The sequence below is a fragment of the Muscardinus avellanarius genome (genome assembly GCF_963383645.1).
Source record: "Muscardinus avellanarius genome assembly, chromosome: 10".
Taxonomy (NCBI): Eukaryota; Metazoa; Chordata; class Mammalia; order Rodentia; family Gliridae; genus Muscardinus; species Muscardinus avellanarius.
Window position 1 is genome coordinate 61,466,735 of NC_137796.1, and position 26,375 is coordinate 61,493,109.

Below are 26,375 nucleotides of genomic sequence, written 5' to 3' on the forward strand. Positions count from 1 at the left end.
TGGACATGGTGGCTCACACTCATAATGCCAGTACTTGGGAGACTGAGACAGAAGGATCACAGGTTCCCGGCCAGCCTCAGCTACTTAGTGAGGCCCTCCACAACTTAGCGAGACCCTGTTTCAAAGTAAAGAATAAAAAAATAGGGCTGGGGTATAGCTTGGAGGTAGAATGATTCTGGGTTAAATCCCCACACCCGGCTATTTTATTTTTATTTTTAAACAGAGTCTCACTAGCCGGGCTTGGTGGCGCAAGTTTGTAATCCCAGCGCTTGGGAGGCTGAGACCGGAGGATGGCACAGGTTTGAAGCCAGTCTCGGCTACTGAGTGAGGCTCTCAGCAACCAAGTGAAACCCTGTTTCCAAATAAAATAAAAAACAGGTCTGGTAGTATATCCCGGAGGTAGTATATCCCTGGGTTCCACCCCCAGTACCACATACACACAAAAAAAGCCAAACACTCATTTCACATGGATTCTAACATACCACTCCCAGGTGCTTCTAGTCTTCTATTCTGTGCCTGTGTCCGGCGGCTCCTCGGCTACTGCATCGATGCCAAGTCTGACTTCCACCCTTCAGTTCCCAGCACCCTACAGGGACACAAAAGCCTCGAGGTGGTGGTGAAGAGCTGTTTTTGCAGAATAGGGAGGGGGAGCCTCCCTTGCTTGGCGAGGCTGATGAAAGAGTTCCGGTAGCCCGTGACCTGTCTACTTGGCCTCGGCCACAGACCGCCCCTGTTCTATTTGCTCATCTGTATTGTCACCTGTGTGATGACAGCCCCTAAAAGACTTTCTTGGTGTCTTAGTTCCTTCAGGCTGCTATACCGAAGTAAGCACAGGCTGGGTGGCTTATGAACAACAGAAATTTTTTTCTCGCACTTCAGGAGGCTGGAACTCCAGTATCAAGGTGCCAGCAAAGACTGGGTGTGGTGACGCAGACATGGAATCTAATACATGGGAGGCCAAGGCAGGAGGATCGCAGGTTTGAGGACAGCCTAAGCAGCCTGGCAAGACTCTCAGTAACCTAGCTTGAGACTGTTTCAAAACATGAAATAAGCCGGGCGTGGTGGCGCACGCTTTTAATCGTGGTGGTGCACGCTTGTAATCCTAGCATTCAGAAGGCTGAGATCGGAGGATTATGGTTCATGGACAGCCTCGGCTATTTAGTGAGGCCTTTTATAATCAGTGAGACCCTGTTTCAAAATAAAGGATAAAAAAATATGACTGGGAACTGGGCGTGATGGCTTGTAATCCCAGCATTTGGGAGGCTGAGACAGGGATCACAGTTCGCAGACAGCCTCAGCTACTTTAGTGAGAGCCTGTTTCAAAATAATGAATAAAAAATAGGGATGGGAGTGTAGCTCAGAGGTAGAATGCTCCTGGGTTTCATCCCCAGTACCACGGGGGGGTGGGGGGGGATAATTATTGTGTAGAGCTGGGCCCTGTGGCACACACCAGTAATCCTAGTACTTGAGAGGCTGAGATAGAAGGATCACAGGTTCAAGGCCAGCCTCAGCAACTTTGCAAGGCCCTCTGCAAATTAGTGAGACCCTGATTCAAAATGAAAAATAAGGATCCGAGCATGGTGGTGCACGCTTGTAATCCCAGTACTTGGGAGGCTGAGACAGGAGGATTGCACAGGTTCGAAGCCAGCCTCGGCTACTAAGTGACTCTCAGCGTGCGCCACCACGCCTGGCTGACCCTGTTTTTTATTTTTATTTTTTGATTTAACAAAGTTTTAATATGAAACCAAAATTAAAATCAAATATAATAATGCCGGGTGTGGTGGCGCACACTTGTAATCCCTGCGCTTGGGAGGCTGAGACAGGACGATTGCACAGGTTCAAAGCCAGCCTCAGTTACTTAAGTGAGGCTCTCAGCAACTTACTGAGACCCTGTTTCAAAATAAAATATAAAAATAGGGCTGGGAGTACAGCCCAGAGGTAGAAAGCCCCTGGGTTCTACCCCCTGCACCACCAAAAAAAAAAAAAAAAAATCAAATACAAAAAATCTTGTTCTTTGTATTAACATTTAAAAATACAATAAGCCGGGCGTGGTGGCGCACGCTTGTAATCCCCTCGCTTGGGAGGCTGAGACAGGAGGATCACACAGGTTCGAAGCCAGCCTCAGCTACTTAGTGAGGCTTTGAGCAACTCAGTGAGACCCGGTTTCAAAATAAAGAATAAAAAAATTGGGCAGGGGGTGTAGCTCAGAGGTCAAATGTCCCTGGGTTCCATCCCCAACCCCCCCCCAAAAAAAAAGAAGTGGAGAGGAGGAGGAGGAGAAGGAGGAGGAGGAGAAGGCGGCGGCATTAGGAACAAGTCAGATAGCCAAAGTTTGTCATTGAGCAAACCATAAAACAACAGGCTTTATAGGAATCCGTTTAAGTATTTCCTTATTGTTTTGAGCCTATGGAGTTTAAAGATCTAAATAAAAACTTTCTGAAATGATGTTTATAGAATGCCGATGATTTTACCTTGTTGAAACTGAAGGATTTTTGAGATTTACCCAAGCTATGCATCCTGTATACACAGTTCCTTTAAGAAATTAAGTTACTAAAAAATGTTTTTGTCTACCTAATGCAATACTATTAATGATGTAAGTTTTACATTATTAGATGTAAGTTTTGTGCATTATATACTTGGACATGTAGAAACCACCAGAAATTTTTTTTTTTTTTTTTTTTTTTTTTTTTTTGGTGGTGGTACTGAGGGTGGAACCCAGAGGCTTTCTACCTCTGGGCTATACTCCCAGACCTTTTTTTAATTTTATTTGGAAACAGGGTCTCACTAAGTTGCTGAGAACTTCACTAAGTAGTTGAGGCTGGCTTCGAACCCGTGTGATCCCCCGTCTCAGCCTCCCAAGCGCGGGGATTACAAGCGTGCGCCACCACGCCCGGCGTACCAGAAATCTTTTTAAAAAATAAATAGTACAATGAATTAATTCCTTTTACTTGCTTCTTTTTTTTTTTTTTTTTTTTTTTGGTGGTGTTACTGGGGTTCCTGGAAGCCCTTCTACCTCCGGGCTACACTCCTAGATCTACTTTATACTTTTATAATTTTGGAAACAGGGTCTCTTAAGCCAGTGCGGCTGGCTTCGAACCTGCGCGATCTTCCTGCCTCCGCTTCCCAAGCGCGGGGATTACAAGCGTGCGCCACCACGCCCGGCCTACGGCTGACCCTGTTTCTAATAAAATATAAAAATATGTCTGGAGTTAGCCCAGAGATAGAAGGCTCCTGGGTCCCATCCCCAGGACCACCAAAAGAAAACAAAAACAAGGCTGAGAATATTGTTTAATGGTAGAATGCGAGAACAGGCTGCGTCCCGGGGCTGAGGCCTTCATGGGGTCGAAAGATACTTGTCAGTGGGTGTTGAACTGTTCCCTTGAAGGGGCCAGGGGGGATGGAAGCGAGTCGAGAGGTACAGGAGCAGGGGCCGATTCCACCCACCTCACTGCACCCCTCCTTTTCAGCTGGCGTTGCAGACGGGGCGCGAGCCCCCACCCATCTGGCGAGTCCAGAAGGCCCTTCTTCAGAAATTCACTCCAGAGATCAAAGATGGCCAGAGGCAGTTTTGTGCCACCAGTAATGTAAGCCTGCAGCAGGGAACGAGAACGTGGGGGGTCGCAGGGCAGTGCCTGATACCGGGGCCCCTTCTTGCTTGCCGCCCACACTCTTGCTCTCAGATGCATCTGGAAGGAGGTGTTTGGCTCCCAGCAGGCTCCAGGCCGTGGCCACAGTTGTCCTGGGGAGGGTGGGAGACCTGGGTATCCACTGCCTTGCTGGGAAGGGAAGGACCTACTCACGTGCCTCTTTGCTTCCATAGTATTTGGGGTATTTTGGTGATGCAAAAAACCGGTACCAGCGCCTCTATGTGAAGTTCCTGGAAAACGTAAATAAGAAGGATTACGTGAGGGTCTGTGCTCGGAAACCATGGCACCGGCCTCCAGTGCCTGTCAGGTACGTCCAGTTGGGGGGATGGGGCAGGTGGCAGGCACCTCCCGCGTGCATGGAAGGAGGAGTGTTGTTTTTTTTTTTTTTTTTTTTTTGGTGGTACTGGGGTTCCTGGAAGCCCTTCTACTCCGGGCTACACTCCCATACCTATTTTTACATTTTTACTTGGAAACAGGGTCTCCTAAGCCAGCGCGCGCGGCTGGCTTCGAACCTGTGCGATCCTCCTGTCTCTGCCTCCCAAGCGCGGGGATTACAAGCGTGCGCCACCACGCCCGGCAAGGAGGAGTGTTTGAGAGAGGGAAATAGAGTCAAGGAATAGAGATAGAGGGAGGGGGACAGAGACCCAAAGAGACAGGGAGACAGAAGCCTGGGGGAGACAGAGAACCAGAGAGAGGGGGGAGACAATTCAGAGAGAAGGGGCTCAGAGATGCAGGAGACGACTACAGAGGCCCAGTGGTGGGAAGGCACTGGTGTGGGTAGACACAGGTCAGGGGAGGCTTCCCAAGGGGGACTTGGGTTTCTAGGGAGCTGCTGACTGCATCCTTTCCTCCACCCATCCAGGCGCTCGGGGCAGGCCAAGGGCCCTGCCAGTGCAGGGGGAAGCTCTGCTCCTCCACCCAAGGCCCCAGCCCCACCTCCCAAGCCTGACACCCCTGAGAAGGCCGCATCTGAGAAGCCCCCAGAGCAGATGCCCGAGGCACCTGCCCCCGATCCTCCTGCCATGGAAAAGCCATCCCCGCCTCAGCCTGTCGAGAAGGAGAAGGAAAAGGAGAAAGAGAAGGAGAAGGAACGGGAGAGGGTGACCCGCGGCGAGCGGCCTCTGCGGGGGGAGCGGAACGCCAGCGGGAGGCAGTCACGGCCTGAGCGGAGTCTCACCGCAGGACAGCCCGCCACATCCAGGCTCCCCAAGGCCCGGCCGGCCAAGGTGAAGGCCGAGCCACCCCCCAAGAAGAGGAAGAAGTGGCTGAAGGAGGCCGGGGGCAACGCCTCGGCGGCTGGGGGCGCCCCAGGCAGCTCTTCAGACTCAGAGTCATCCCCGGGAGCACCCAGTGAGGACGGTGAGGACCTCGGCTGCAGGCTGGTCGGGAAGCGTGGGGACCCGGCGGGGACCTTCAGAAGGAGGTGTGGGTGAGGCGGGCCAGAGGGCTCCAGGGAGCCTCAGCAGGGCAGCGATAACAAAGTGAAAGTCACTTGATCCCTAGCTACGGGAGAGGCAGCTGTCACAACATCCTAAGAGGTACTTCCAGGTGTGCTTGTGCACACCTATAATCCCAGGACTTGGGAGGCTGAGAGAGGAGGATCACAGGTTCAAGGACAGCCTCAACACGAGTGAGACTCAGCAACCTAGCGAGAACCTGTTCCAAACAAAAAAATGACTGGACATGTAGCTCAGAGGAAGAATGATCCTGGGCTCAATATTTAGTATAAGCACACACACATACAAAATAAAAAGGTTGTAATCCCCGCGCTTAGGAGTCGGAGACAGGAGGATCGTGAAGGTTCAAAGCCAGCCGTGCTGGCTTAAGAGACCCTGTTTCCAAATACAAATATAAAAAAAATAGGTCTGGGAGTGTAGCCCGGAGGCAGAAGGGCTTCCAGGAACCCCACTACCACCAAAAAAAAATAAATATAAATAAATAAAAAAAATTTTAAAAATGAACATAGTTGGGTGTTGTGACACATGCCTGTAATCTCAGTGACTGAGGAGGCTGAGGAAGGAAGATTACAAACTTCAGGCCAGGCTTGTCAACATAGTGAGAGACCCTGTCTCAAAGAAAAGGCTTAGAGCCAGTCGTTGTGGCGCACACTTGTAATCCCAGCATTCGGGAGGCGGAGACAGGAAGATCACAGTTCGCAGACAGCCTCAGCTACTTAGTGAGGCCCTTCAAAATTCAGTGAGATTCTGTTTCAAAAAACAGAATAAAGCCAGGCGTGGTGGCGCACGCTTGTAATCCCCGCGCTTGGGAGGCAGAGACAGGAGGATCGCGCAGGTTCGAAGCCAGCCGCGCGCGCTGGCTTAGGAGACCCTGTTTCCAAATAAAAATATAAAATAGGTCTGGGAGTATAGTTGGAAGGTAGAAGGGCTTCCAGGAACCCCAGTACCACCCAAAAAATAATAATAAATAAATTAAATAAAAATAAAGTCAAAATACAGAATAAAAAATAGGGGGGTAGTTTGGAGGTCGAATGCCCCTGGGTTCCAGACCCACCAAAAAAAGGAAAAGAAAAAAGAAAAGACTGAGAATAGAGCTCAGAGGTAGAGTAACCCTCCCTGGGTTTGATCCCAGAACTACCAATGAAACCCAACCCCCACCCTCACACACGTAAATGTAACTTTTATTGAATGCTTAACATGTGCCAGCATCACATGACGCATTTTCACATTGGATTGTTTTGTCTTTTGTGTGTGTGTGTGTGTGTGTGTGTGTGTGTGTGTGTGTGTGTGTGTGTGGTACTGGGGATCAAACCCAGGGGCATTCTCCCTCTAAGCAATAAATACACCCAGCCCTGTTTTATTTTTTTGTAGCAGTGGGAATTAAACCCAGGAGCATTCTATCTCAGAGCTATACTCCAACACTCTTATTATTTATTTATTTATTTTGGTTCTGGGGATTGAATCCAGAGTCATTCTACCTTTGAGCGACACTCCCAGCCTGATTTTATTTCTCTCTCTTTTTTCTTTTTTTTTTTTTTTTTTTTTGGTGGGGCAGGAGCTGGAACCCAGGGACATTCGACCTCCGAGCTATACTACACCTCCTGCCCTATTTTTTATTCTCTATTTTGAAACAGGGTTTCACTAAGTTGCAGAGGGCCTCACTTAAGTAGATGAGGCTGTCCGTGAACCGCAATCCTCCGGTCTCAGCCTCCGAATACTGGGATTACAGGCGTGCGCCACCATGCCCGGCTCTGATTTTATTTCTTAATTGGGAATGGGGTCTCAGTAGGTTGATAAGAGTCTCACTACTTGCTGAAGCTGGCCTCAAACCTGCAATACTCTTTTCTCAGCCTCCCAAGTACTGGGATTAGTTGTGTGTGCGTGCCACCACACCCGGCGTTAGTTATGTTTGTTTGTTTTTGGCAGTGCTGGGGATTAAACCCAGGGATAATCTACATCTGAGCTATACCCAGCCCATTTTTTTTTTCCTTTTTGTTTTTAGTGGTACTGGGGATTGAACCCTGGAACATTCTTCCTTCAAGCTACATCTCTTTTTTTTTTTTCCGGTCTGGGGATAGAACCCAGGGACATTTGACCTCCAAGCTACACTCCCTGCCCTATTTTTAATTTTATTTATTTATTTATTTATTTATTTATTTATTTATTTATTTATTTTTGCAGTACTAGGGATGGAATCTGGGGCATTCTACCTCTGAGCTATACCCCCAGCCCAACTTTTGTATTGTTTATTTATTTATTTATTTTGCGGGTCTGGGGATGGAACCCAGAAGCATTTGATCTCCAAGCTACACCCCCTGCCCAGTTTTTTATTCCTTATTTTGAAACGGGGTCTTACTGAGCTGCTGAGGGCCTCACTGGGATCCTCGGGTCTCAGCCTCCCGAATGCTGGGATTACTAGTGTGCGCCACCACACCCAGCTTATTCTTTATTTTGAAACAGGGTCTCACTGACTTGCGAAGGGCCTCACTAAGTAGCTGAGGCTGGCTGCAAACCTAGATCCTCCTGTCTCAGCCTCCCAAATGCTGGGATTGCAAGCATGTGCCACCATGCCTGGTTTATTCTTTTTTTTTTTTTTTTTTTTTCAGGGCTGGGGCTGGAACTCAGAGGCATTTGACTTCAGAGCTACACCCCCTGCCCAATTTTTTATTCTTTATTTCGAAACTGGGTCTCACTGAGTTGCAGCAGAGGGCCTCACTAAGTAGCTGAGGCTGTCCGCGAACCGTGATCCTCCAGTCTCAGCCTCCGGAATGCCGGGATTACAAGTGCGCGCCACCACGCCCAGCTCTGGCTTATTCTTATTTTATTTATTTATTTTTTATTTATTTTTTGGTGGTATTGCGGGTGGAACCCAGGGGCTTTCTACCTCCAAGCTATACTCCGAGACCTGTTTTTTATATTTTTATTTGGAAACAGGGTCTCACTAAGTTGCTGAGAACCTCACTAAGTAGCCGAGGCTGGCTTCGAACCTGTGCAATCCTCCTGTCTCAGCCTCCCAAGCGCGGGGATTACAAGCGTGCGCCACCACGCCCGGCTCTGGCTTATTCTTATTTTAAAACAGTCTCAGTTGTGGAGGGCCTTACTAACTGAGGCTGGCTCTGAACTTGCGATCCTCCTGTCTCAGCCTCCCAAGTCCTGTGATCATAGGCTTGCACCACCAAATCCAGCTCTTCTCTTCAAGCTACACTTTTAGATAACTTTTATTATCTTTTAGATAATGAAATTGAAGCACCAAGAAGTGACATGACTTGCCCAGAACTTTCCACTCATAGGTATAGTGCAGGCCTCGCTCTTTGAACAGAGACTACATGTACGAGTCAAATGAAGACGTGGGATTCTCTTTCCACAAAAGCTGTGTTGTAAATCTGGGCGTGGTGTTGTATGCCTGTAATCCCAATGGTTTTTTTTTATTCTTTCTAATTTGAAACGGGGTCTCAGTCAGTTGTAAAGGGCCTTGCTTAGTAGCAGAGGCTATCCATGAACCGTGATCTTCTGGTCTCAGCCTCCCGAATGCTGGGATTACAAGCATGTGTCACCATGCCCAGTTTATTCTTTATTTTGAAGCAGGGTCTCACTAAGTTGCAGGGAACCTCACTAAGTAGCTGAGGCTTGCTGTGGACCAAGATCCTCCTGTCAAGTGTTTACTACCACACCTGGCTATTCCGGCCCTTATTTAGTTTTTGTATTTATTTTTTTAAGGCTTCTGGGCAAATAATTTTTTTATTTTTATATTTTTGTATTGGCGATTGAACCCAGAAGCATTCTACCTCCAAACTACATCCCCATCCCAAATTTCTTATTTGGAAACAGGGTCTCACTAGGTTGAGGGCCTCAACCTGAGGCTGGCTCTGAACCTGTCTCAGCCTCCCAAGTTACTGAGATTACAGACATGTGTCACATTCCCAGCTTTATGTTTTGCTTTTAAACAGGGTCTGAGATGAGCATAGTGGCCCATGCTTGTAATCCCCGCGCATGGGAGGCTGAGACAGGAGTACTTAGGAGGCCGAGGCAGGAGGATCACAAGCTTGTAGCCAGCCTCAGAAACTCATGGGGCCCTCGGTAACCCAGCGAGACAGTTTCAAAAATAAAGAATAAAAATAGACTGGGGAGCCGGGTGTGGTGGCGCACGCTTGTAATCCCAGCATTCGGGAGGCTGAGACCGGAGGATCGCAGTTCACAGACAGCCTCAGCTACTTAGTGAGGCCCTCTGCAACTCAGTGAGACCCTGTTTCAAAATAAAGAATAAAAAATAGGGCAGGGAGTGTAGCTTGAAGGTCAGATGCCTCTGGGTTCCATCCCCAGACCCTCAAAAAAAAAAAAAACAATAAAAAACCCACAAATAGCCGGGCGTGGTGGCGCATGCTTGTAATCTCCGCACTTGGGAGGCAGAGACAGGAGGATCTTGCTGGTTCGGAGCCAGCCTTGGTGGCTTAAGAGACCCTGTTTCCACATAAAAAGGTAAAAAAAAAAAAAATAGGTCGGGGAGTGTATCCCAGAGGTAGAAGGGCTTCCAGGAACCCCAGTACCACCAAAAATAAAAAATAAAAAATAGACTGGGGATGGAGCTCAAAGGTAGAATACCCCTGGATTCAATCCCTACTACCACAAAAAATAAACAGGGTCTGGAATGGTTGCTTAGACTCTCACTATGTTACTGAGGCTGGCCTCTAATCTGGGATCTTTCTCTGTCTTCTAAGTACTAGGATCACAGGCATGTGCCACCATACCCAGTGAGGATTAGAGGTTTGAAGCCAGCATCAGCAATTTAGTGAGGCTCTCTCTCAGCATGTTTCCAAATAAAGAACAAAATAGGGCTGGGTATAGTTTTCTTTTTCTTTTTTCTTTTTTCTTTCTTTCTTTTTTTTATTTTATTTGTGTGTGTGTGTGTGGTGCTGGAGATGAACCCAGGGGAGTTCTATCTCTGAGCTACACCCCCAGTCCTGTTTTTTATCCTTTATTTTGAAACATGGTCTCGCTAAGTTGTAGAGGGCCTCACTAAGTAGCTGAGGCTGGCCGTGGACCCAGATCCTCCTGTCTCAGCCTCCCAAGTACTGGAATTACAAGCGTGCTCCACCTTGCCCGGCTTTGGGGGGGTGCAGCTTCTGAAGTAGAATTTCTCTGAGTTCAAGCCCTGTCACCACACATACACACCAAATGTAGTGCTGAAGATGTCGCTGAGTGTTAGAATGTCCCTAGGTTTAGTCCCCAGCACCCCTTCCCCCCAACACAAAAGCTGAAAAAAAAAGACTTTCCAGGTTGTGTGGGGTCCCGTTTCCTTCCCTCCCATTGCTTTGCTGTTGGCCCACGTGCTGGCCTCACTCCATGGCCAGAGGCAGCCCAGGAGCCCCACAGCTGTAGTCCTGCCAGCAGAAAGGGGCAGAAGGGCATGGGAATGGCCTGGCCTTTTAAATAACAGAACTGCCAGGTCTGGGTGTGGCTAATTATCTGCTTCTTCTCATCCCATTGGCCAGAACATGGTGAAATGACCACACCAAGCCGCAAGGGAGCCTGGGAAATATAGTGTTTTAACTTAGTAACAAGTGTGTCACTAAGAAATCAATGGCCTTTGCTTCTAGTGATATATATATATTTTTCTTTTCTGTCTCTCTCTCTTTTTAAATGTATTTATTTTGTGTGTATGTGGTACTGGGAATTGAACCTAGGGGCATTCTACCTTTAAGCTGTACTACCAGTCCCAGCCCTATTGTATTATTTATTTATTTATTTATTTTATTTTGGTGGTACTGGGGTTCCTGGAAACCCTTCTACATCCAGGCTATACTCCCAGACCTATTTTTTTTTTTTTTTGGTGGTACTGGGGTTCCTGGAAGCCCTTCTACCTCCGGGCTACACTCCCAGACCTATTTTTACATTTTTATTTGGAAACAGGGTCTCCTAAGCCAGCGTGCGCGGCTGGCTTCGAACCTGCGCGATCCTCCTGTCTCTGCCTCCCAAGCGCGGGGATTACAAGCGTGCGCCACCACGCCCGGCCCCAGACCTATTTTTTATATTTTATTTGGAAACAGGGTCTCTTAGGCCAATAAGGCTGGCTTCGAACCTGCGCGATCCTCCTGTCTCCGCCTCCCAAGCGCGGGGATTACAAGCATGCGCCACCACGCCTGGCTGTTTTTATTTTGAAACAGAGTCTGACTAAATTCTAGATGGCCTCAGTAAGTTGATCAGGCTTGCTATGAACCTGTATCCTCCTGTCTCAGCCTCACAAATTCTGGGATTACAGGCATTCAAAGGTTCAAGACATTCAGGATCAAAGGTTTAAAGCCAACCTCAGCAATTTAGTGAGAACCTAGGCAAACTAGTAAGACCCCATTTCTAAAAAGTGCTGGAGTGTGGCATGGTGGCGCACGCTTGTAATCTCAGTATTTGGGAGGATGAGACCGGAGGATCACGGTTCACCAACAGCCTCAGCTCCTTAGTGAGGCCCGCTGCAACTCATTGAGACCAGGTTTCAAAATAAAGAATAAAAAATAGGGCTGGGGGTGGAGCTCAGAGTTAGAATGACCCTGGGTTCCACCCCCAGTACCGCAAAAAAAAAAAAAAAACTTCTGGGAGTGCGACTCTGCGGTAGAATGCCTCTGGGTTCAATACATTGATATAATTTATATAGCATTCTACCTACTTTTTTTTTTTTTTTTTTTCGGTACTGGGGATGGAACCCAGGGGCATTTTACCTCCAAGCTCCTCCATCCCTATTTTTTAATTCTTTATTTTGAAACGGTCTCACTGAGTTGCAAAGGGCCTCCTCACTAAGTAACCAAGACTGTCCGCAAACCATGACCCTCCTGTCCCAGCCTCTCACATGCTGAGATTACAGCCAGCTACTTATTTTGAATGTATAGTTCAAGTCAGATGTGGTGGCACATGCCTGTAATCTCAGTACTTGGGAGGCTGAGGCAGGAGGATCACAGGTTCAAAGACAACCTCAGCAATGTAGCAAGACTCTCAGCAACCTAGCCCGACCTTGTTTCCAAACAAAAAAAATAGACTGGGGGTGTAGCTCAGAGAGAGAATTCTCCTGGATTTAGCTGGGCTTCCTGCTGTACACCTATAATTTCAGTACTTGGGAGTGAGACAGGTAAGATTGAAAGTTCAAGGACAGCCTTAGCAACATAGTGAGACCTTGTTTCCAAGTTTAAAAAACATAATAATAAGCCGGGCATGGTGGCTCATGCTTGAGGCTGACACAGGAAGATCACGCAGGTTCAAAGCCAGCCTCAGCTGCTTAGTGAGGCTCTTAGCAACTTAGTGAGATCCTGTTTCCAAGTAAAATATAAAATAGGTCTGGGAGTATAGCCCGGAGGTAGGATATCCCTGGGTTCCATCTTCAGTACCACAATAAATAAATAAATAAATTTAGAAAAAATAATAAGATAAAATAGGGCCGGTAGCAGGCGTGGTGGTGTATGCTTGTATTCCTGGTACTTGGGAGGCTGGGACGGGAAGATTGTAGGTTCGTAGCCAGCCTCTTAGTGAGACCCTCTGCAACTCAGTGAGACCCTGTTTGAAATTAAAGAATAAATGATAGGGCTGGACCGGGTGTTGTGGCGCACGCTTGTAATTCCAGCACTTGGAAGGCTGAGACAGGAGGATCGCACAGATTCAAAGCCAACCTCAGCTATTTAGTGAGGCCCTGTTTCCTTTTTTTTTTTTTTTTGGTGGTACTGGGGTTCCTGGAAGCCCTTCTACCTCCGAGCTACACTCCCACGGGCTACACTCCCAGACCTATTTTTTAACTTTATGTGGAAACAGGTTCTCTTAAGCCAGAGAGGCTGGCTCCAAACCAGCGCGATCCTCCTGTCTCTGCCTCCCAAGCCCGGGGATTATAAGCGTGCACCACCATGTCCGGCAGTGAAACCCTGTTTCTAAAAATATACATAAAATAGGTCTGAGTGTATAGCCTAGAGGTAGAAAGGCCCCTGGGTTCCACCCCCAGTACCACCACCAAAAAAAAAAATGGGGCTGGAGGTGTAGCTCGTTTGTAGAATTCCCCTGGGTTCCCCCGCCCCAAAAAAATAGGGCCGGTGCTGGACATGTTGGCCCATGCTTGTAATCTCAGTACTTGGTAAGCTGAGACAGGAGGATCACAGGTTTGTGGCCAGCCTCAGCTACTTAGGCCCCTCCACAATTTAATGAAACCCTGTTTCAAAATAAAAATACAGGACTGAGGGGTATAGCTCACAGGTAGAATGGCCCTGGGTTCAATCCCCAGTTACACACACACACACACACACACACACACACACACAAAAAAAAAAAAAAAAATAGGGCTGGGGATGTAGCTCAGAGATAGAATCCCCTGGGTTCAAATCTCCAGCACCAAACACGTACACAGACATATATACACACAGAATTCTTCTGGGTTTGATTCCCAGTACCACACAAAAAGAATAAATAAACAAAATAAAATGGATATGGAGGGTTCAGTGGCTTTGTTGCTTCCCATTCAATACCTCTGGCTTGTAATGTTCATACAACTTTCCAGAGAACCCAGCCCTATTTCTTTTCCTAAGCTTTACCCCAGTTTCTAGTTCCCACTGAATTCCTTTTTTTTTTTTTTTTTTTTTTTTACTAGGGATTGAACCCAGGGGTATTCAACCTCTGAGCTACATACCCAGCCCAATTTTTTATTCTTTTATGGGGGGAGGTACTGGGGGTGGAACCCGGGGGCATTCTACCTCTGAGCTGTATCCCAGCCCTATTTTATTTTATTTTATTTTTTTGGTGGGTCTGGGGATGGAACCCAGGGGCATTCGACCTCCAGCTTACACCCCCTGCCCTATTTTTTATTCTTTATTTTGAAACTGGGTCTCACTGAGTCGCAGAGGGACTCACTCAGTAGCTAAGGCTGTCCATGAACCACAATCCTCTGGTCTCAGCCTCCCGAATGCCGGGATTACAAGCGTGCGCCACCACGCCCGGCCCTATTTTTATTATATATTTTGGAACAGGGTCTCAGTGAGTTGCAAAGGGCCTCACTAAATAGCTGAGGCTGTTCTTGAGCCATGATCCTCCTGTCTCAGCCTCCCAAATGCTGGGATTACAAGTGTGTATCACCATGCCTCGCTCTTATTCTTTATTTTGAAACAGAGACTCACTAAGTTGCTGAGGTTATCCTTGAACCTGCTATCCTCTCTCAGATCCCAAGTATTGGGATCGCAGGCCTGCACCAACACGCCTGGCTTGGCTACCTGCCCTTGTTTCTGTATCAGAGTGGAAGTCCTACCATACTGGCTACTTAGTTAGAAGGCCAGACCCCCCAAAGGATATTATCACTTCCTTTGTTTAATACGGGGGTGTAAACTCAGGGGCATTCTGCTATCAAAGTGTACCCCTAGCCTTTTTTATTTTAGTTTAGTGTTTGGAAACAGGGTCTCAGTAGGTTGATGAGTTGACCTCAAACCTGTTGATCCTCCTGTCTCGGCCTCCCACGTACTGGAATTACAAGTGTATGCCATCAAGCCTGGCCTTTTTAATTTTGATCCGGGGTCTTGCTAACGTGCTGAGGTTTTCTCTACATTTCTGAGGCTGGCCTCAAACCGGCAATCCTTCTTTATCAAGCTCCCAAATGCTGGGATTACAGGCATCATCCTCATCCCCATAGGTGGGTGCTCCCCACCCTGCTGCTTCTACCATGACTGACTCCATTCTCTTCCACTCATTCCCACAGCCCCAACCCAGAGCAGCCTCATCCTCTGCCCTGCCCTGGCGTATCTCTCCTGCCTTCCATCTCTGGGTCTGGTCCCACAACTCTGCCCCACCCTGGCCTTTTGTTCTTGGTCCATTGAACTAGCCTTCAGGTTCAGCCCTCCCAGCCTTCCCCCAGAGACTCAGGAGAGGATTTTTCCTAGTGATACCCACCCCTCCTGCTCAGTCTCCCAGGTCTCTTGACTACTTATAAGAAAAACCCTTTCTATCTCATTTTGGAGAACATGTGTAGTCTGTACCCACCTGTATAATCCTGACTCCAGTCCCTTATCTTGCCCTCTATGATCTGATCTCTCTGATGTCACTCCCTATATTGGAAACCAACAACATCTCCTTTAATTTTATTATTATTATTATTTTTATTATTATTATTATTTTTTTTTTGACAGCACTGGGGCTTGAACTCGGGTATTCTACCTCCTAGCTATACCGTACCCTATGTTTTTTTTTTTTTTTTTTTTTTGGTGGTACTGGGGGTGGAACCCAGAGGCTTTCTACCCACGTGCTATAATCCCAGACCTGTTTTATATTTTATTTGGAAACAGGGTCTCCCTAAATTTCTGAGAGCCTCAATAAGTAAGTGAGGCTGACAGCGAATCATGATCCTCCTGTCTCAGCCTCCCAAGTACTGGATTTACAAGTGAGTGCCACCACACCCAGCTTTTTTGGTGTATGGATCAAACCAAGGGATATTCTACCTCCAGCTTACTCCCCAGCCTGACTTTATTTTTTGTTTTGAAACAGGATCTTGCTAGGCTGCTGACTAACAGTATTGCTACATTACTGGGACTGTCCTAGAACTTGAGCTCCACCTGTCTTCACCTTCCAAATACTGGGATTACGGGCATGTTCCACTATTCCCAGCTCAGTTTTCTTTCTTCCTTACTTTCCTTTTTGAACTAGAGATTGAACCTAGAGGCATTCTACCTCCAAGATACCCCCCAGCCTAAATTTATTTCTTATTTAAAAACAGGGTCTGCCAGGCATGGTGACACACACTTGTAATCCCAGCATTTGAGAGGCTGAGACAGGAGAATTGTGGTTCGTGGACAGCCTCAGCTACTTAGTGAGGCCCTTTGCAACTCAGTGAGACCCTGTTTCAGAATAAAGAATAAAAAATAGGGCTGGGGGTGTAGCTTGGAGGTCAGATGCCCCTGGGTTCCATCCTCGGTACCGCAGAAAAACAAAACAAAAAACAAAGAATAAAAAATAGGGCCGGGGTATAGCTCAGAAGTAGAATGCTCCTGGGTTCCACCCCCAGTACCACAAAAATAAATAAATAATAAAAATAAAATAAAAACAGTCTCACCAGGTTACTGAGAGCTTCGCTAAATTGCCGAGGCTGGCTTTGAACCCATGATTGCTGGCTCTGCTTCCCAAGTACTGGGATTACAAGGCCTCGACTTTTTTTTTTTTTTTTTTTTTTTTTGGTGGTACTGGGGTTCCTGGAAGCCCTTCTACCTCCGGGCTACCCTTCCAGACCTATTTTATATTTTTATTTAGAAACAGGGTCTCCTAAGCCAGCGCGACCCTCCTGTCTCCGCCTCCCATGCGCAGGGATTACAAGCGTGCGCCACCACGCCCGGCGATGGCCTCAACTTTTTTTTTAGGCTTTCTTGAAGCCATACTGAATGAGAAAAAGTTCATTGGCCTCCAATTCCCTTCCTAATCACTCAAGACTCAGCTCTTGTGTGACCCTCAAGAAGTCTTTCTTGTCCACCCAGACCGAGTCTAAATGTCCCATCGAGCTCACTGCAGTGCTGGCCTGTTGGTCCTCCTCAGCGGACAAGGAGAATAGTGGTTTCTCTCCTGGTCCTTGCTGTTGAGAGTAGCCTCAGACAGTTGGGATAACGAGCCTACTTCCCACTCTTTCCCCCAGAGCGGGCAGTACCTGGGCGTCTCCTGAAGACCCGGGCAATGCGGGAGATGTACCGGAGCTATGTGGAGATGTTGGTCAGCACAGCACTCGACCCCGACATGATCCAGGCCCTGGAAGACACACATGGTAAGCTGGGTCTGAGGGAGGAGGGCTTAGGCCCAGTCTCCTTGATCTGAGGAAGGCTTGAGATCTGGACCCTTAGAACTGAAGGAGAGATGGCTGGGTCTGAGGGAGGAGGACTGGGTCCTGGACCCTGGGTTTGAGTTTAGAGGGAATCTGGGGGCCTTTTCCTTTCCTTAGCCTTAGTGCGTTGTGGTTCTTTGACACCCTTCATTTTTCCAGACGAGCTCTACCTGCCCCCCATGCGGAAGATCGATAGTCTCCTGAATGAGCACAAGAAAAAAGTCCTGAAGCGGCTGTCGCTGAGCCCGGCCCTGCAGGTGCTTGGGGGCCTGGGCAGGGGGTTCTCTGGCCCCAGGGTCAGGCATGGAGGAGTCCTATATGTTTTAGGTGCTGAGTGTTTCCCAGAGGACCCTACCCTGGAAGGAGGATCTTGAGAAGGGGTCACTCTCCTGGGCTTGGCAGTGGACAGAGTTTAGGGCAGGGCCTCAGGTAGACCTGGGTTGGGCGTGGTGATGCAGGTCTGTAATCCCAGTACATGAGAGGCTGAGACAGGTGGATTGCAGGTTCAAGGACAGCCTCAGCAAGCAATGAGACTCCTAGCAACCTAGTGATTCTTTCACAATAAAATAGGGCTGGGTGCGATGTGCAGTGTTAGCGTGCTCCTGGGTTCAATCCCCCCTCACCAAAAAAAAAAATTTAAAAAGAAGAAAAAGGAGCGCTTGGGTTCCCCATAGCCTGGGAGGCTGGGTGGAGACAGAACAGGGGCCTCGGGATGGCATGGCGGGCAGGGCATTGCTAGAGGAAACCCAGAAGATACCAGTGATAGAGTACAAGATTTGAGATAATAGTTCAGCAAGTGCTTGTCTCCAGGGCAACCACTAAAAGGGAAAAGAGGAAAGGAAATGAAAAGAAAGGAGGAAAGAAAAAAGAAAGAAAAAGAGGGAAGGAAGGAAAGAGGGTAAAATGGAAGCCTGGTTCTGATATTCTGGGTAGGATGTTGTGAGGGTTTGGTACTAGGGATTGAACCCAGGGCCATTCTGCCTCTGAGCCAAATCCCTAGCCCTATTTTATTTTATTATTTTGTGGACTGGGAATTGAACTCAGAGGCATTCTTTTTTTTTTTTTTTTTTTTTTTTTTTGTGGTACTGGGGGTGGAACCCAGGGGGCTTTCTACCTCTAGGCTGTACTCCCAGACCTATTTTATAGTTTATTTGGAAACAGGGTCTCGCTGAGTTGCTGAGAGCCTCACTAAGTAGCTGAGGCTGGCTTGGAACCTGTGCGATCCTCCTGTCTCACCCTCCCAAGCGCGGGGATTACAAGTATGTGGCACCACACCAGGCTGAACTTGAAGGCATTCTACGTGGAAACTCTACATCCAGGCCTATTTTATTTATTTATTTTGTATAACTTGGAATTGAACTCAGGGGCATTCTACCTATAAGCTACATTCCCGGCCTTATTTTTTTATTTTTTATTCTTTATTTTTATTTGTTTTTGTTTGTGGGTTGTGTTTTTTTTTGTTGGTTTTTTTTTTGTTTTGTTTTGTTTTTTTTCCTTGCAGTACTGGGGATAGAACCCAGGGGCAGTCTATCTTTGAGCTGCACCCCCAGCCCTGTTTTTTATTCTTTATTTTGAAACCGTGTCTCATTGAGTTACAGTGGGCCTCACTAAGTAGCTGAGGCTGTCTGCAAACCATGATCCTCCTGTATCAGCCTCCTGAATGCTGGGATTTTTATTTATTTGTTTATTATTCTTTTTTTTTTTTTTTTTTTTTTTTGCGGGTATGGGGATGAAACCCAGGGGCATTAAACCTCCGAGCTACACCCCCTGCCCTATTTTTTATTCTTTATTTTGAAGGAGGGTCTCACTAAGCTATGGAGTACCTCACTAAGTAGCTGAGGCTGTTCACAAACCGCGATCCTCCTTTCTCAGCCTCCCAAATGCTGGGATTACAAACTTGTGGCACCACGCATGGCATTCTTTATTTTTATATTTTATTTGGAAACAGGGTCTCTTAAACCAGCTGAGGCTGACTTCAAACCTGCACGATCCTGCTGCCTCAGCCTCCCAAGCACTGGGATTACAAGCGTGCACCACTACGCTCAGTTAACGGCATTCTTTTTTAATTTTTTTTTTTTTTTTTTGAGGGTCTGGGGATGGAACCCAGGGGCATTTGACCTCCGAGCTACACCCCCTGCCCTATTTTTTATTCTTTATTTTGAAACCAGGTCTTACTGAGTTGCAGAGGGCCTCACTAAGCAGCTGAGGCTGTCCACGAACCGCGATCCTCCAAGTCTCAGCCTCCCGAATGCTAGGATTACAAGCGTGTGCCACCACGCCCGGCTTATTCTTTGTTTTTAAACATGGGCTCACTAACTTGATGAGAGTCTCACTACTTGCTGAGGCTGTCCTTGAATTTGTGATCTCAGCCTCCCAAGTACTAGGATCACAAACAAGTGCCACCACATCCAGCTTTTTTTTTTGTGTGTGTGTGTGTGGTACTGGGAATTGAACCAAGTGTCATTCTACCTTCAAGCTACACCCCCAAGCCCAATTTTATTTCTTATTTGGAAACAGGGTCTTACAAGGTTGATAAGAGTCTCACTACTTGCTAAGGCTGTCCTCGAACCTGGAGTCTTCCTGTCTTGGCCTCCCAAGTACTGGAATTAGAGGTGTGCACCACCATACCTGGCTTTTATTTTTATTTATTTTTTATTTTTTATTTGTTTGAGGTACTGGGGATAAAACCCAGGGGCATTCTACCTCTGAGCTACACCCCCAGCCCTATTTATTATGATTATGATAATTTTATTTTGGTCTCATGAGTTGCAAAGGGCCTCACTGAGTAGCTGAGGCTGTACTCGAACCACGATCCTCCTGTCTCAGCCTCCCAAATGCTGGGATTACAAGCATGTACCACCATGCCTGGCTTTATTTTTATTTTGAAACAGGGTCTCATTAGGTTGATGAGAGTTCTACTACTTGTTGAGGCTATCCTCAAACCTTTGATTTTGTCTTAGCCTCCTAAGTACTGTAATTACAGGTGTGCAACATCATGCCTGGCTTTATTTTTTATTTATTTATTTTTTTGCCTTCTTTTTTTATTTTTTATTGGTGCATTATATTCATACATCATATTGGGGTAAAAAACTTGTACGTACATACATATACACATCACCGATTTAACCTCTACTCAATTCCCACCCCATTCCCTCCCCATCCCTCCTTCCCTTGCTTGGCTTAGTGGTTGACTTCGATATGTTTAAGTACATTGTGTTTTAGAGATTTTTCTCTTCCCCCCTGGCTTTATTTTTTATTTGGTACAGTGTCACTAAATTATTGAAGGCCTCACTAAGTTCTTAAGGCTGTATTTGAACTTGTGATCCTCTGATTTAAGCCTCCCAAATACTGAGATTACAAGTGTGGAGCACCACCCCCAGCTAGGATGTTAATTTTGGTCAGAATTCTTTTCTTTTTTTTTCTTTCTTTCTTTTTTTTTTTTTTTTTCCAATTTTGAAGCAAAGTCTAACTAAGTTGCTGAGGTTGGTCTTGAACCTGGGATCCTCCTCAGGCTCCCAAGTACTGGGTTACAAGCTCGAGCCATCATGACCAGCTTATTCAGAATTCTGAATGGATTGTTAAAATGACTGAGAATTTTATGGCTGGGCGTTGTGGCGCACGCTTGTAATCCCCATGCTTGGGAGGCAGAGACAGGAGGATCGCGCAGGTTCAAAGCCAGCCGCGCGCGCTGCCTTAGGAGACCCTGTTTCCAAATAAAAATGTAAAAATAGGTCTGGGAGTGTAGCCCGGAGATAGAAGGGCTTCCAGGAACCCCAGTATCACCAAAAATAATAATAATAATAATAATAATAATAATAATAATAATAATAACAACAACAACAACAACTGAGAATTTTAGAATGTACTATAAATAATAGGTTTGAAATGTCTATGACAAAGCAGTGGGTCGCTTGGAAAATTAGGTTTTGACAATTCTGGAGAATATTGATCCAGTCTGAATTTTTAGATTTCACCAGACACACTGGCACATGCTGGTAGTCCAGTATTTGGGAGACAGGCAGGAGGATTGCAGGTTCGAGAACAGCCTCCAAACATAGCAAGACTCTCAGCACCCTCGCAAGACCCTGTTTCAAAAAAATAAAATAAAATTGGCCTTGAGATATATAGCTTGGAGGTTTCAATCCCCATTACACACACACACACACACACACACACACACACACACACATATGAAAAAAATTTTAATACACTTAATATCCTGGACATAGAGCTTGGGCTCACTGCCACTGCGTAGCATCTTGAAAGATCAGAGCATCTTCTCAGCTGGGAAGATCCAGATTCAAAATTTCTCATATCTTCAATCCTCCTGTGTCAGCCTCCCTAGTAATGGAATTACAAGTGTGCACCACCATGTCCAGCTCAGATGAGTTTTTTTCTTTGCCCAGTACTAGGGATTGAACCCAGGGGTGCTTTACTACTAAACACCACCACAATCCCTTTTTATCATTTGCTTTGAGACAGGGTCTTGCTAAGTTGCCCAGGCTGCCCTGGAACTTGTGACCACAAGAAAATAAAATATTTTTGCTGCAGCCTCCCAAGGTGCTGGCTTCTGCCCCAAGCATTTAAGCCAACTCTTAGTATTTGGGGTAGGAGCCAGACGTAGAGGCTCACGCTTGTAATCCCAGCATTTGGGAGACTGAGACCTGAGGATCGCGGTTCGCGGACAGCCTCAGCTACTTAGTGAGGACCTCCGCAACTTAGTGAGACCCTGTTTCAAAATAAAGAATTAAAAACAGGGCAGAGTGTGTAGCTCGGAGGTCGAATGCCCCTGGTTTTCATCCCCAGACCTGCAAAAAAAAAAAGAATTGGGGGTAGGATGCCAGGTTGGCACTGATAATTGAAGGGTGAATGTTGGCTAGTACTGAGACCAGGTTGGCACCAAAAGTTCAGGACATGCCCAAGCCCTATTTTGTTTTTTATTTTGATAGAGGATCTCACTAATTTGCAGAGGGCATCACTAAGTTGTTGAGGCTGGCCACAAATCCTCAATCCTGTCTCAGCCTCCCAAGTACTGGGATTACAAGTGTGCGCAACCACACTGGGCTGGTGATAAGAATTCTTTTTTTTTTTTTTTTTCTTCATTACTGGAGATGGAACCCAGGGACATTTATTCTATCTCCAAGCTACACCCACAGCCCTATTTTTATTTATTTATTTATTTGTTTATTTGTTTATATTTTTATTTTTATTTATTTCTTTGCATTACGAGGGTTCCAATAACCAGGGGCATCCTACCTCTGAGCCACACACACCCCCAGCCCTTTTTTTTTTTTTTTTTTTTTCCTTTATTTTGAAACAGAGTCTCACAGAGTTGCAAAGGACCTCACTAAGTAGCTGAGACTGGCCTTGAACTGTGATCCTCCTGTCTCAGCCTCCCAAATGCTAGGATTACAAGCATGTATCACCATGCCCAGCTGTATTTTTTTTTAATTTATTTATTTTGGTGGTACTGGGGTTTTTTTTTGTTTTTTTTTCGTGTGTGGTACTGGGGATGGAACCCAGAGGCATTCAACCCCCCCGAGCTACATCCCCTGCCCTATATTTTATTCTTTATTTTGAAACAGGGTCTCACTGCATTACAAAGGGCCTCGCTAAGTAGCTGAGGCTGTCTGCAAACTGCCATCCTCCTGTCTCAGCCCCCAATGCTGGGATTACAAGCGTGCACCACCACGCCCGGCTGGTGCTGAGAATTCTAAGTGAAGCGTTAGATGGCTCTGAGAATCCTGGGATTTGATCTCAGATTGCCTCTGATAATTCTGGATAGGATATTAGTCTGGCTCTAAAAATCCTGGGACAGAGACTCAGCCTCTCTCTCTAAGCACCCTGGGTTAGATGGTTAGTTTGTACTGAGAATTTGGGGAGAAAATTTTGGCTGGCCCTGAGAATTCTGGGTGTGACATCCTTTGTGTGAGATACTGGGTTTGGCCAGAAGTCACAGTATAAGGGTCACCGAAAGGACCCCAGTATCTTTCCTATTTTTTATTTTCTTATGGTGCTGGGGATCAAGCCTTGTGGTATTCTTTTTTTTTTTTTTTTTTTTTTTTTTTGGTGGTACTGGGGTTCCTGGAAGCCCTTCTACCTCTGGGCTACACTCCCAGACCTATTTTTATATTTTTATTTAGAAACAGGGTCTCCTAAGCCAGCGTGCGCGGCTGGCTTCGAACCTGCGCGATCCTCCTGTCTCTGCCTCCCAAGCGCGGGGATTACAAGCGTGCGCCACCACGCCCGGCAAGCCTTGTGGTATTCTACCTCCAAGCTATACCCTCAGCCTTTTGTGTGTGTGTGTGTGTGTGATATTGGGGGTGGAACCCAGGGGCTTTTCTACCTCCGGGCTATACTCCCAGACCTTTTTTATACTATATTTGGAAACAGGGTCTCACTAAGTTGCTGGGAGCCTCACTAGGTAGCTTATGCTGGCTTTGAACCTGTGCGATCCTCCTGTCTCAGCCTCCCAAGCACTGGGATTATAAGCGTGTGCCACCACACCCGGCTATTCTTTTTATTTTATTTTATTCTTTTTATTTTGAAATTTTATTTTGAAACTGGCTATTCTTTTTATTTATTCTCACCGAGTTGCAGAGGGCTGTCCACAAACCGCCATCCTCCAGTCTCAGCCTCCCCAATGCTGGGATTACAAGCGTGCACCACCACGCCCGGCTCTTTTTGATTTTTTACTTTGAAACAGGGTCATATTAGGTTATTGAGGATCTCCTTGCTAAGTTCCTAGGGCTGGTCTCAAACCTGCAGTCCTCCTGTCTCAGCCTCCCAAGTACTGAGATTACAGGTGTGCAGCACCCCGCCTGGCCCTTCTCTTTTCTTTGAGGAGACAAAGACCCCCTGAGTGTCACTCCTAATCTGCAATCTGAGGGAAACTGAGGCACCCAATGACTAGGATCTGAAAAGCTGGGTGTTGAGGTGGGGTGTGTGGGCCCAGGGAGGTGTTCCACTGACCCCCAAATTCCTGCAGGACGCCCTGCACACGTTCCCACAGCTGCAAGTGGAGCAGAGTGGGGAGGGCTCCCCTGAGGAGGGGGCCGTGCGGCTGCGGCCAGCTGGCGAGCCCTACAACCGTAAGACGCTCAGCAAACTCAAGAGGAGCGTGGTTCGAGCCCAGGTGAGGGGTGAGCGGGGCTTGGCCTGGGGACTGGGGTGCCGTGCATTGGGAGCCAGAGGGGCTGAGCCATTGCCACCTGTCCCCCCCAGGAGTTCAAGGTTGAACTAGAGAAGTCGGGATACTACACCCTCTACCATTCACTCCACCACTATAAATACCACACCTTCCTACGCTGCCGGGACCAGGTGAGCCTCCCCCACAGCACCCGTCACACCAGGATCCCAACCGTCATGACCTCTTTTATGAACCCGGAATGCAGGTTTCACACCAAATCCCTCAGACCTGAGAGTCTACATCCCATCCAGCCCTCCTCCTCTAGACCCAGGGGTCCAATCTCCATCCCTTCCTCAGACCCAGGGGTCCAGTCTCCATCCCTTCCCCAGACCCAGGGGTCCAAGCCCCAACCCTTCTCTCCTTAGGCTTGGAAGTCCAGGGCCCCCAAACCCTATTTTGGACCTAAGAATCTAGCTCTTGGCCCCTCCTTCCTGAGACCCCGCCTCCTCCATCCCACCCCATCTGGCACCCGCTCCCCAGCTCCATGTTTCACCCCTGCAGACCCTGGCCATCGAGGGCGGTGCTGAGGACCTGGGCCAGGAGGAGGTGGTCCAGCAGTGCATGCGGAACCAGCCGTGGCTAGAACAGCTTTTTGACTCCTTCAGTGACCTGCTGGCCCAAGCACAGGCCCACAGCCGCTGCGGGTGACCCCACCCCGCCCAGGGGTGCACTCCCTCACCATCGGAGAACTGTGTCCTCAGGAGCTGACCCCTGGGCTCCGTCGCAGGGGAAGGGGGCGGGTTACCGGTCAGGGTGTGTTCAAAGTTTGAGTCCCCCCCCCCCTTCCTGAGCCCTCTCTACTCCCTCCCTGTTCCTCCCACTGTTCGGTGTACAGAGAAATTATTTATATATATGTATAAATGTCTATTTAGTAACGGTTTCCCTCTCCCCTTACCCCAATTCCCCCACTCCATGGCCATAGCCCTGCCCCCTCCACCTTGTACATAATGTATAGGAAAAGTCTATGTATGGTTGAGGGGGGCGGGGTGGCTTCAGGGAGCTGGGGAAGCCCCTCCTTCTCAAGCTCCTCCCCCCCCCATAGGCCAAGATATTTGCTAAAGGCCATTCCCTCCCCAGGGCATTCGGTGTCAGGTGGGAGGGGGAAAACGCATCTTGTTAATTATTTTTAATCTTATTTATTGTACATACCTGGGGCGGGGGGGACTGGGGAGGTAGAGGGGGAAGAAGGATCTCCTCCCTCCGCCCCTCCCACTCCTTTTCTACAGCGATCTGTCTGTGTCTGGCCCCCACCCCTGGGCCCCTCCCACTGTTGTCTGGATGTGGTTCTATTTTTTAATCGGTCCCCTCTCTGTCCTCCCCTCTCTGCCCTGCCCTACCCCCACCCCCTGCCACCCTGTGTCTCTTGCTCTTTCTTGGGCTTCTGTACAACTCACCTTGTATACACTGTGTACACACAGCCAGCCAAACAAAACCCAATGGCAAACACTTTATCCACAGGCTGGAGTGCGTCTATCCTGCGGCGTTTGGGGGTGGCAGGAGCAGAGGGTCTGGAATGGGCTGTTCTGGAGCCCTGGGAATGAGTGGGCTGAGATCAGTGTGTAGTCAGTGTGGGCTCTGTAACAAAGCAAATCTATTGGCTTTAACTTGGCGTGGTGGCAGTTACCTATATTCCCAGTACTCGGGAGGCTGAAAACAGAAAAGATCATGCAGGTTCAAGACCAGCCTCAGCAACTTAGTGAGGCCCTCAGCCACTTAGTGAGACCCTGCTTTAAATACAAAGTAAAGCGCCCACGCTTGTAATCTCTACCCTTGGGAGGCTGAGACAGGAGGATCGCACAGGTTCGAAGCCAACCTCAGCTACTTAGTGAGGCTCTCAGCAACTTAGTGAGACCCTGTTTCCAAATAAAATATAAAATAGGTCTGGGAGTGTAGTACAGGATAGAAAACCCCGTGGGTTCCACCCTCAGTATCACAATAAATAAATAAACAAATAAATAAATAAATAAAAAGTAAAGCCAAGTGTGGTGGCACACACTTGTAATCCTAGCATTCAGGAGGCTGAGACCAGAGGATCCCAGTTTATGGACAGCCTCAGCTACTTAGTGAAGCCCTCTGCAACTTAGTGAGACCCTGTTTCAAAAATAAAGAATTAAAGCCTGGGGTGGTGGCGCACGCTTGTAATCCCCGTGCTTGGGAGGCGGAGACAGGAGGATCGCGCAGGTTCGACGCCAGCCGCGCGCTGGCTTAGGAGACCCTGTTTCCAAATAAAAATGTAAAAATAGGTCTGGGAGTGTAGCCCCGAGGTAGAAGGGCTTCCA

The 26,375-nt window shown here is 47.6% G+C and overlaps 1 protein-coding gene across 1 annotated transcript in view; it reads left to right on the plus strand.

The window, feature by feature from the left end:
- PRR12 (proline rich 12) overlaps window positions 1-24,744 on the plus strand; it is a gene marked incomplete at both ends in the record, with an annotated part of 46,391 nt that extends 21,647 nt beyond the window's left edge. The window contains 8 exons of the mRNA XM_080702374.1: window positions 3,468-3,584; window positions 3,821-3,954; window positions 4,510-5,006; window positions 16,725-16,850; window positions 17,067-17,164; window positions 23,896-24,042; window positions 24,132-24,227; window positions 24,598-24,744. Of these exons, the coding sequence (XP_080558500.1) occupies window positions 3,468-3,584; window positions 3,821-3,954; window positions 4,510-5,006; window positions 16,725-16,850; window positions 17,067-17,164; window positions 23,896-24,042; window positions 24,132-24,227; window positions 24,598-24,744 (1,362 nt within the window). The remainder of the gene's footprint in view (window positions 1-3,467; window positions 3,585-3,820; window positions 3,955-4,509; window positions 5,007-16,724; window positions 16,851-17,066; window positions 17,165-23,895; window positions 24,043-24,131; window positions 24,228-24,597) is intronic.
- Window positions 24,745-26,375: the final 1,631 nt, after the last annotated feature.